At 40.9% G+C, this 11708-nt stretch overlaps 1 protein-coding gene across 1 annotated transcript in view; it reads right to left on the bottom strand.

Moving 5' to 3' along the window:
- Positions 1-202: 202 nt before the first annotated feature.
- Positions 203-11708, bottom strand: part of LOC106813153 — a 17005-nt gene continuing 5499 nt past the window's right edge. Inside the window, exons 5-9 of the mRNA XM_014817218.1 lie at positions 5799-5919; positions 4287-4346; positions 2125-2258; positions 1459-1528; positions 203-298 (exon numbers count right to left, since the gene is read on the bottom strand). Of these exons, the coding sequence (XP_014672704.1) occupies positions 203-298; positions 1459-1528; positions 2125-2258; positions 4287-4346; positions 5799-5919 (481 nt within the window). The remainder of the gene's footprint in view (positions 299-1458; positions 1529-2124; positions 2259-4286; positions 4347-5798; positions 5920-11708) is intronic.

The following is an 11708-nucleotide window of genomic DNA, read 5'->3' as shown; positions in this document are numbered from 1 at the left end:
TATACTGCAAGGCCACTAAAATGTTATAAAACATCGCACACATCATTATCTTTGACTATAACCGTATGCCTACCGGATCTGATTCAAAGTAAATTAGTTCTACATATGCTCACAGAATGTAATCACCACGGGCATTCCCGCATCTTAATCTCAATGGCCCATCAAAAGATGCGTCTGTTCTCTGACACTATATTACCTTTGCCTACGTGTCGAGCATGATAGCGTATCCAGTTCCAGTAAGCATTTTCATGTTTAATTTTATGCAATTCTCAGGAATGCAGATGCAGTTTGCCTGTTTCTATAACATATAACACATCACTACAATTCATAGTAATTGTAAAATTCTATCCATTAATATGATCAGAAAAGAAAGTGATGAATCCTTAAACTTATCTTTTCTTTATAGAGCCTCACCCTGCCCACAGTATCAAACAGCATCCCCCCACACTTTTTTTCATTCTGGATGAAGTAACTGTCAGCATAAAAATAGAATGATATAGTCACATCAATAACACTAAGCATCCAAATATTGCGACCTATGTCAAAAGCCTATAGACTATATAGATGTATCATACATCTTATATTTACATAACTCGACTCATTGACATTAAGCAACTTGAAACATAGCAGCTTTGGATTACAAAATAGCTCATAGAAAGCCTGGTAGCAGGATCTGTGTCTTGCTAGACACTCTTCTACGCTGATTTGCCTTCGGCTGGCCACTCTTACGTTCACCCTTCCCCTTCCTCTTTCTCGTCCACGTAACGCTTTCTTCCGTCGAGGCGTTCTGGAGGGCTTGCGTTCCAAGTAAGTAATGCCCTGTTAGCTTTCGCTCTTTGCTACATGGCTATCAGAATCTACTGGCTTCTATGTTTACTTGCTATGTATCTTTCTCTAGTACTCTCGATGGCGTAAGTTGTTTTTGCATTGGCCTACTTTGAATGTTCTGTATACTACCTACTCTTGTGACCTTACTCAATTGGAGGCGCGACATGTAAAAACCTCCAATGCGAGGTTGTATACTGCCTCTTGATAACCTGTTGCGTATCCTTTCAGCCCAAACAGCGTTTATTAGAAAGGATCTATCCTGCCTAACAAATGAAAATTAATCTGTAAGCTGTTGATTAGGTATAAGCAATAGTTATACACGACACGATAGCTGTGTTTTCATAATTAAATATGAGGCTCTCTAACAGACTTTTCATTGAATTTGAATGCAGTGTGCGAAAGATGTAATCGAGAAATTTTCCTTTCAATTTCATCAAACTGCTTCCAAATTAATCCAACTGTAGTACTCTTAGTGGTTTTGTCTGTAGCGTGTATATTTAACATTCAATCATACCATAGCGATTTTCAATGAAACAATTCAATGAGAACGAAACTAGCGAGAATGTAACGTTATGCAAAATTTTCAACCCGTCTCAAAATAAACACCTCACCAAAATACCTGCCTCATACAGCTCTTCTGTATACCTTGGCAGGAAGAACAGGCTGCTTTAGTAACTTCATTGTGAGGTCGTCCCCAATTCTGTGAGGCAAAATCCAAAACAGCATGGAATGGCTACTAGGAAATACACAACTAATATATACTATTTATATAATAACATATTATATATATATAAATAGGAATAAATATAATAAAATATATATTATATATATTTATAATTATATATATTTAATACTAGCTTTAATAGTATATATTACAATATAATGATGGCATACATATCAGCTAGTCTTCTGCCAATGCCTACTAATAATATATAGCATATCATCATACGTCAATGTGCACAAGAATACGAGATATTGTTCTCAAGACTAGAAGCTGTATGTATAACAGGTGATCAACGTAATATCATTAATCACAATTTTAAATGTAAAGTATCAAAATATTAATAGAATAGGAAAATGTGCATCTCTACAATCAATGAATATTGGCTGTCCTGTGGCAGGAATCAACAGAGTGGACTTGGGTGTTAGCAGCCTGTCTTTATCAGCATATATATCGCATGCTGGTTATCGCATAAATTATATGTTGGGTGGGAAGCAAGTATGAGTGGAGTTTCACATATCTAGTCTCATCAGTCTTATCTTTCAGTGACATCACGTTATGAAATCGATACATACTTTTCATGCAGAATCTGCATGCTTCTGCTGGTGATGAGCACAAGAAATGTTGTTTGCATTGATGACACATACTCAACAAAAGGCAATAGACTTTGCAGAGAGAATTCGTATGTGAAGCTCTCTCTATCGCTACACTGCAATAGAGTTGAGGATACAGTCAGTTACGGACAGGTATCATGCACTGTAAAGGGCATTACAACATAATTGCTCACAAAATCTAAACAAATTATTTAATAAAAGAGATGTTTCTCTACGCTCACCGTGAAAACAATCACAGAAACTTCATCGCTAATTACCTCAAAGCAAAAATTGTTAAATTCATATGAAAAAACGTTTTTCTCCACATAATGACATTTCTCAGAAACAGCAAAGGGTTGAAACCTAAACATTTAGCCATACGTTGTTCATAGTATTCACTAGTAAACAGTCACTGGAATTAAAGTTTTTTTTTTAGGAAATAAGTTGAAAAGATGCAAGAAAATCTGTAATGTTCTTTGATGACACAACAATAACGTAAATAAAGCAAAAACTTCTAAAATATAGACTTTCATAAGAAATACAGAGACCGTTTACTCCATTAATATGTTAGCATTAAAACGGAACCAAAATTTTTCGAATCGGACTTGTGATTTCCAAGAAATCAATATTGAAACTGCAGCATTACTAACCACAGAGATTTTTACGGTTTTCTACATTCTACGATGATTTGATGACTGTGTTTAGAATTGACCATGCAAGGTAAGTACAATTGCTATTGTTAGTGCTCACTGCGACCTATGTGGCCAATTACCATAAATTTGTTGTAATTTGACAAAATAACTGATCTGTTTCAGTGTTTCCCCTGGCCAAAAAGGTCAGCGAGGTGGAATATTTTTTGTTGGTGGTTGCATTTGGGTCATAATGTCATGTTGAACAGGATTCCTCGTTTCCCTTTGAATTAAATAGTAGAGGCTCATCTCCATTCACACGGCGCGGCACAGCAATGGCGCCGTTCACCCGCTCCGGCAAAATTCAAATCTATATATCTTATGGCGCAGTCTCTGCTGACGGTCCTGCACAAAAGTTGGTGGTCCGCTTATTTAATAGCAGTGAGTAACAAAATAGTATACAAAAATAACCATTGGCATTAACAGCATACATGTAACTTAGAGTTGGTCAAATAATATATTTCAAGCTCTAGAAATGTCGGCGGAGCTTCTGGGAAAGGTTTTACTTTCGTTTTTCTCCTCCCCAGTCCTCGGTATAGTACCCCCATGCATAGATCAATGCCGCCGCACATCCGCAAAGTTACAAGTGCCTAGAATCTTGAAGTATATACAGTTTACATTGCTTCTAGATATCTAACTAAACGGAGTCCGGAGTCAAATACTCCCTGATTTACCGTCGGACTCCCTGATTTGACATATGCAGGAGTCCATGCAACTCCCTGAAAATTCTGATATACTAACAATTAAGTTCGTTCCAGAGCACGGCCTCACGGAATTACCGTATTTTTTTCAGCAAGTGTCCAAAGAAGATTTGGCATACGTGCATCGCACGAATCTTCAAAATGTATGAGTTATTGTTGTTGTGCTTTAGTTTTGAACTTCAGACTGCAGACTCCCTCATTTTGCTAAGGATCGACTCCCTCTTGTTGAGGGCAGGGAGTCTGTTGGACTCCCTTGTTCAAAAGTAAATTTCGAACCCTGGACAGTGAGAATTCTGACAGCTCATTAGTAGTCACTGAATATGTTCTTTGTATTACTGTAAATTAATCTTTGTACGAATTTCAAATTTCAGTCTTATTTTTTTTTAAATGCTGCAGTATCCGGGGAATGAGGGAATGATGCGGGCCTGTAATTTGCCTGGCGGGCCTGTAAAATCCCTTAATTAACGGGCCCGGCTGGCCTGTAAACTTTCAAACTAATTTCTACACCTGTAAGCACATGCAGGGATTTTGAATTGTTCGTGAGACCACATACATAATAGTAGTTGCCCAGAGGTGCCATCTATCAAAATGGGTGTTGAAATTTTGACCAAATTTCACCTACAACCCTGAATGTATCTTTAAATGTATACATATTACACATCATGTAATTACACCACGAGTTTTTGAAATCTGAACATCTTAAACCTTACAAACCAATTTTATTAATGCAAGTTAATGGTAAAAATATACTTACATGACGTAGCCCAGTAATGACTGTAGGCCTAGAATCTTTTTCTGGGTTATTCGTTGATAGCTACAGTCAAACATATAACGTAAGAAGTGCATACTTAGTTGCAAAGATGAAATATACATGCACCATTAATGGTAATTCTTTCTGATGGGGAATATATACAAGACAAGTGCCGCAACAGCGACAGTGCTCATCTGCTGCTCTACTGTACTGGCTTTCATTTCTGCAAAAGGTTGAAAGCCTGTTCTATCGCTAAACCGGCTACGTCATCATCAAAACTGTGTAGCATAGGTATTAACACTAAAACTAAACCCTAACAATGCATCCTACTTCATACCTGCTCAACTGTCTTATATATTCGTGTCATAATGTATCACTAGGCCTATAGTTGCCGCGAGATGGCGCGTGCAAGTGTAATCAATAATCAAACATGGCATCGACCTTTGTGCATTGGTGATAAGTCAAGAAAGTAGAGATAACATAATTCCACTAAGTTACTGAAATGTACAGGCTAAAATCCAAGTATATTCAGGCAGGTAACAATTTGGCTCAGCTGCGAGTAATAAATTAAACACATCTGCATTGCAGGTGTGCATGTTTATTAGAAAAGTGCCAGTTCACCCCCATGCATGAGTAATGGGTTGCCCCCGGGTTTTTGCCTAGATTTCGGATGCCGGTAGCCACGCTAGCATTAAGGGTGCTATTAATATACAGACTGCTTTAGAAAATAATATGATTTAAGGAGTGTAAACCTTGTTCAACAAACTTTTGTCTTTGCAATTGAACTGCAAATGTAGCCTCACATCCACACAGGTATGGGCTCTAATAATAGCAAAAGCAGTTCAGTCCTTTGTTAACAGTCAACAAATCCATGTTGAACCCTCCCTTTCAGGGTCAAAAGGTTATCAAGCACTTACTCTTCACACATTCATGGAAAGCCACTTTCATGGTCGCCTTCAATAAAGCATAAAATGCTAGGTCACCCGCGGTGAACACAAAAAGTTTTTCCAATCGCTCGGTCGCACCTGTCCTCCAGAAAATTGTGTAAATCTGGGCCTGTGCATCCATGACTGTTGACTGGACCTCAATTCAGCACAGTGATGGCTTTTCCTACCATGATGCTATACACCGACTATCACGAGCCTAGGTCGAGCCGTTTAGATTTGTGATATTCCTCCCTATACCTTAAGTTAAGGAGGGAATGTTCCCCCTTCTTTTACACCTCTTGACCTTTGACCCTTAACCACCAAATTGGTCATCCCGAGTACTTTTCACAATCCCCCCCCCACGTCCTAAATATCGTCACCGTACGTCGAGCGGTTAAGATTTGTGCCCAACTGTTGACGCACGGACGGACGCACGGCCGGCCGGACGCACGCACGGACAATCATGCGATTCTACAAGTTGCATCTGACTACGTCAGATGAGCTAAAAAATGTAGTTTAGAATATTGGTATGGGTTTAAAGTTTTGGTTTACACGTTGTTATAGTTAACACAGGGGCCTATATACTCACATATTCCTCGACAACTTGGGCTGCAACCTCTGCTAAAGTAAACCGAACAGATTTATCTTGCACTTGGCATTCCAAGTTAGTTACACTTCCAACAAGACCATGTTTGATCATCTCCAGATACCTGAAATTATGGAAAACTATGAAGTGATATAAAAAAAATAGCAGGAATTTATCAAGCAATATTAAACCGTGATAGTAATAACAACAAATCCAGCATGAGATTCTTTGATATACTATCAATTCCTATGGCTAGATTCATCAAAGGTGTGTGGCGGTGGCACCGGTCACCACGGGTCCCTAGCACGGGAAGGGAGAGGTAGCTCAATGGGTACCATGGGCAGTGTATGTGTAGATGTTCTGTGTTTGTGATTGTGTAATTATTTGTGATGTTTACGGTCTTTTAGTATTGTTTTGTCTTGTTGTTTGCTCACCGAGTTAACACCGTGCTCACTATGTTACGCTAGGTACTCCCACCTTTAGCGGCAGAGAATGGCACGGGAATTGCGAAACAGTTGGCCCATAGTGTGGCGGGAAACACGTGAACTCTCTCTCTCAGTTGGTGGGCGGCGCCGGGCGTACGACAGTGTATTTTGGTAGTGAAGTGTAGAGTGAGAGGGAACGCCACCCACCTGCTGTTGAAGTGTTTAATTATAGTCAGTGAGTAAGCACCCCGTATTGTCCTGTTGTCGTGGGTGAGTAAATAATACCGTAGAATATTAAATAGGTTATTTAATATTCAGGGCCGTAGTGGCCTCCCAAAATGTGCTACTGCAGAAAAATGTAGGATCACCCAGTGATAATAGCAAGAGTGGCGGTTATGGTGTGTGCCGCAGGCAGGCATGGCTAACGCCGCGATCGTGAAGCCGATGCGGGGGGTCTGGGGGTACTCTCACATAAAAAATTTGAAATTTAGAGCCCTGAAATGGCATTTCCTGCATTTTCAGGCTATGTTGAAAGCAACCAATTCTGATCATTTTAAAAGGTCAATTTGTAAATTTCAAAGAGGAATGTAGCTAAAGCTGATCTTTTGACTAAAGTATCTAAAATATATATTATGAGTATGATATTGATAACTAATAAAACATTATTTACAAAATTGTATATACTATCAGTTATAGTTTTTAATATTACCGTTTCAGTGCATCGTACTTCAGAATACGTTGAAGCCGGGCCGTGAAGGCATGCATGCAACGTGTGTGTGTTGTGCGTGCGTGCGTGCGTGCGTGTGTTGTCTCTGTGTGTGTTGTGCGTGCGTGCGTTCGTGTGTTGTCTATGTGTGTGTGTGTGCGTGCGTGCGTGCGTGCGTGCATGCGTGCGTGTGCATGCGTTCATCTCTCTCCGTGTCATGTTTTTCTCTCCTCTACATAATACAGCAATTATTGGTTCTAGTGCTACAGCATAGATTTTAAACGTAATTTTTTTTCCGGAACCGGAACGTTCGGTGGGTGGGTTATTGCGGATCGAGTGCAGTAGAACTGGGGCGCTCTGGTGCAGCAGAATCCTGGGTGGTGACGATACGGCCATTTCACGCATCCGGACACACTAGAAGTCAGTGTGCTTACCTAAAAGGCCCCGCTTATGTCGGCCTACGATTTATCTATCGGCGACTAGCCCACTCGACTCGACTCGCCCGATAGAATCGGGCGATTTAGTCGCCCGATTTAATCGCCTAGTGTGTCCGGCCCTTAAACATACGCAGTCGTATATTACTTATGACACTCCTAGTTAATGACGTCATATCCCACTATGGCGGACGAGGTAGAAAGTTCAAACTGGTGAGTTTATACTATATTAACATGTGTTTTGGCATGGCGATATTGTGTGTATAGTTATATGACAGTTCTATCTGCTAAATAAATTGGCATTCTAATTATAAGGCACACGAATTGTCATTAAACAATTATTCTTGATGATTTCGGCAAGGTGTGACTACATGGGGGTGGTAGCCTGTACGGTGTACCCCGCGTACGGGGGATCGCCGTACGCTACTGACGTGCTAAACATAATATTCGATTATTATAATAGTAATATACCTAATAACTACTAACTACTACTCAGTACTCAGTAGTGAAGTAATAGTAATGAGGTAATTAGGCGCCTATATTAGGTACATGGTATACTCGAATAATATTTATAGATTACTATTCGCAGATTGATTAAATATCAGTGTCATGTTGTGTTCACATAGCTTTCTAGAAGCTATAAGCCGCTTACATTAATCTGGCCGCTGGCATAGCATTCACCATTAGAATGCTCGGACGATACTTACTCCAGCCAGTCAGGCGGAACTATGTATTTCCGCATGATCGGAGGGGTGGGCGGGGTTGTGTTGGTGTGTGGACAAAACATTGTTGTTGTCAAGTAGACATAATTATAATAGTAATTTGTTCATCTTTCATGCAAAGACGTAATATTACAATCTCTTTTGCTGCGCTTAAGTTTGTTTACTCTGACAAACAACAATGTTTTTCGCAGCAACCACCCCAACCCGCGCACCCTCCACATGCGAAATACCATAAGTTCCCGACTGGACTGCGCGCTGCTGCAGCGCCGCACCGAAATGGCCGTTTGAAGCTTTCGCAAATCGAATGTTTGTTCACAAAGAATTACCGCAGCTATACCATTGCACACGATAGTTAGAGTTCAATTTTGTAGCGGCTCATAACATTATAGACATATTCCTATCGGGATAATGAGGCATGTAATTGCCTACCCACGACGTTTTTTTGCCGGATTACTGTGGCAGATTAAGTGTCCATTGCATGCCCCACTGGGTCGGTCTTATAGGCCCAAGACAGCAGTTAATGTAAGCGCGCTATGTACTAGAGCTAGTTCAGCACAACTTCACATAGGGATCTATTCTTAAGGCCCGCTCAAGGTCGGTTCTACGATCGTTTACTATCGCGACTACTTTATCGCCGATTAGCAGCGTAGCAACACTCATGTCGACTTGAAGTGACTACCTGCACATCGCGATCAGATCGAGCGGTTCCTTGCATGAAACGTAGACGGGTTCGCGGCCCCAATATTGTGGTACTAGCACAGCAGTTCTTGTAGCACAAACGAGCAAGTTTGACCGACCGGCCGCCGGACCACAGTCTACATAAAACGAGTCACGTAACGTAAAGAAACAAATGGGCTTACCAGTAAACATATGTAACTTCGTTAAATCCTATCCTCAATTTTCTGAACATCCGTTATAAGTCATGTGCAGAAATTTTTTTCATAGTGATTACGGAAAATCTCAATCATAGTATTGTGAGAAAGGGTTTGTGGCAATAATCCATCTTTGTAAACGTGCTGAGAGGGCGTGTAGTGTCCATTCTTATTAATGACGTGACTTTTGATGAATATGTGCTCGACAACCCGCTGCGGTGATTGGCGCCCCACTCACGATTCTCGTGCGCCGACAGCCGCATAGAAATAGAACATGTTCTATTCCTGCGATCGCAGTCGGCGACCGTATTTTCTGATCGTAAGAGAACTCATGGTCGAGTTTGGTCGCGCGATGTGTTTTATCGGCGATCTGGCCGGCTTTTTGACGTACGATATTCCAAAATCTTGTCGCGACTAGGTCGTAAGGCCGACATAAGCGGGCCTTAAGGTTACTGCTAGTCACTACGTTTCGACTGGTGGCGCCATCGGGCGTCACAAAAGAGAGACACGAAAACGCTACAGTGTGTATATAACCCGAATGACTAGTTGACTACCGTATGCAACATGTATGTATGCAGTGAAGTTTCACTGCGTGCTGGTTATTGATATAAATTCCAATTGGAAATCATCTGCATTTATCAGAAACAGGTAGTTTGCAGAATTTGAATTGCAATCGCTGAAGCAGGTGGTATAGAAGTTTCTGCACTGTGCATTTTCGCATGCATGCATGCTGGGCTATGCGCTTGCTTAGCTGATCACCCGCATTAAAACATACAGAGGGGCGATTCAAAAATTACGTAACACCTTTTTTCAGCAAATTTGACACCCCCACCCCCTGTAACATTTTGTAACATCACACCCTACCCCCCCCCCAATTACGTAACACCAACAGTACCCCACCCCCTGTTTTTTGCACACATCTAAATTTCGCCATTTCTCAATATATTTGAAAAATGCTATTTCATATAAATTTTAATGTAAATTAGTAAAATTTGGAAAAACTACTAAAAAAAATTTCCCTACCTACATCATTAGATAATTTCTTAGGATATTCTATGAAACAAACAATTCATTTAGTATAGTCTGCGAAATTAACCACTGCATGGCCCGGTATCCAGGGCCAGTAAATTTTCCGTGGGGCCAATGAAACTGGTAAATGAACCTGGTTCCATGCCCCGATAGGCCAGTGGAAAAAAAATGGAGTAACTGGTCTATTGATGATATTTCAGCTTCTTTATGTGATGATCAGTCTGAGAATTGACCGAAATTCCCGATATTTTGTATTAAAATTTACCGATATTTACCGATAGGGCATCATAAGTAGATCTTAAGTAAGGAATAATTATAATTATATAAGATCTTAAGTAGGGGAAGTAACTAGTCAACACCATGCGTGTTTGTCGCCGCTAGAGGTCGGAACAACTTCCGGTTTCCGGTTCTGGTTTTCAATGTGGCCTTGAACGTGTTGGCTAAGTTACTGTTCGAAGTCGAAATGAGCTTTCTGATTATGAATGTCAATGAGCGTGATAATGATGAGTACGATGGCAGTGACAATTAATGAGATGGGGGAGAGGGAAGTGGATAATTGGGATAGTCGGGTGGAGGGGAATCTAATAGCAAAAGCAGTTCAGTCCTTTGTTAACAGTCAACAAATCCATGTTTAACCCTCATCTTGAGGGTCAAAAGGTTATCAGACACTTACTCTTCGCACGTCAGCGGAAAGTAGATTTCATGGTCATTTCAATATTAAAGTGATAAAAATGGTAGGTCAGCGCTGAAACAAAAAAGTTTTGCACTCGGTCCATTAGACCATGTCCTCAGAAAATGTCTGATACAGTAAACACCCGCATAAAAGAACCCGTGATTTTCTGTTTCATGCTGAAGTGGTTCTTATATATATGGTACATAGTGAGAAATCAGCCTGAAGAGGTTCTTAAAGAGGTTCTTAATTTTGGGGGGGATATTGTGTACATTATCTAGGTAAAATTGGCTTTAATTAGTGAATAATTGACACTAATAATATTCACACCATCCTCCCCCTCAATCCTCTGTATCGTCAAAATCCAGAGAAACCGGGTACAAGATAGCGTTGCGCAAAATTAAGATGCGTTATTCCCCGACCGCCGAGAGCGGTTAAGCCACGCACTTCCGCGGGACTGGGCGCACGTGACCGCGGGGTGTTGTATGTAGCATCTCGCGCTGCCCGCTATACGAATTCGCGCGCCGAAGGAGGGCGGGCGCGCGAATCCGTATAGCGGGAAGCGTAACATCGCGCAGTTTTCGTGAGCCGTACGCCGGCTTGACTACGGCGGCCTAAAATCCAATCCTCCTGTGAGAAGGTATTAATATTATCTGGAACTACATGTTGTTGGTTTCCAATGGTGTAGCACACATACTTGGATTGCCCTAGTTTGCTTTAATTTTTGGCATTTTTTTTATATAAGAACCTGTTTAATTTATCCGGCTGAAGAGGTTCTTATATAATAGGTGCTTTATTGGTCCAATTTCAGCCTGGAGGTTCTTAAAATCACGGGTTCTTTTATGCGGGTGTTTATTGTATCTGACCCTGGCTAGATTCCTGGCTAGATTTCCCCACTGCCCTTTGACCTGTGACCTCCAATTTCGCACTGGTGATGGGTTTCCTCCCCATCACACTATACACCGAATATTAAGAGCGTAGGTCGAGCCGTTGAGATTTGTGCCGCAATTCCGTATTTCCTCCTATACCTTGAGTTAAGGGGGGAATATTCCCCC

Source organism: Priapulus caudatus, unplaced genomic scaffold (assembly GCF_000485595.1).
Source record: "Priapulus caudatus unplaced genomic scaffold, Priapulus_caudatus-5.0.1 Scaffold731, whole genome shotgun sequence".
Lineage (NCBI taxonomy): Eukaryota > Metazoa > Priapulida > Priapulimorpha > Priapulimorphida > Priapulidae > Priapulus > Priapulus caudatus.
This window is presented reverse-complemented; position numbering and strand designations above follow the sequence as displayed.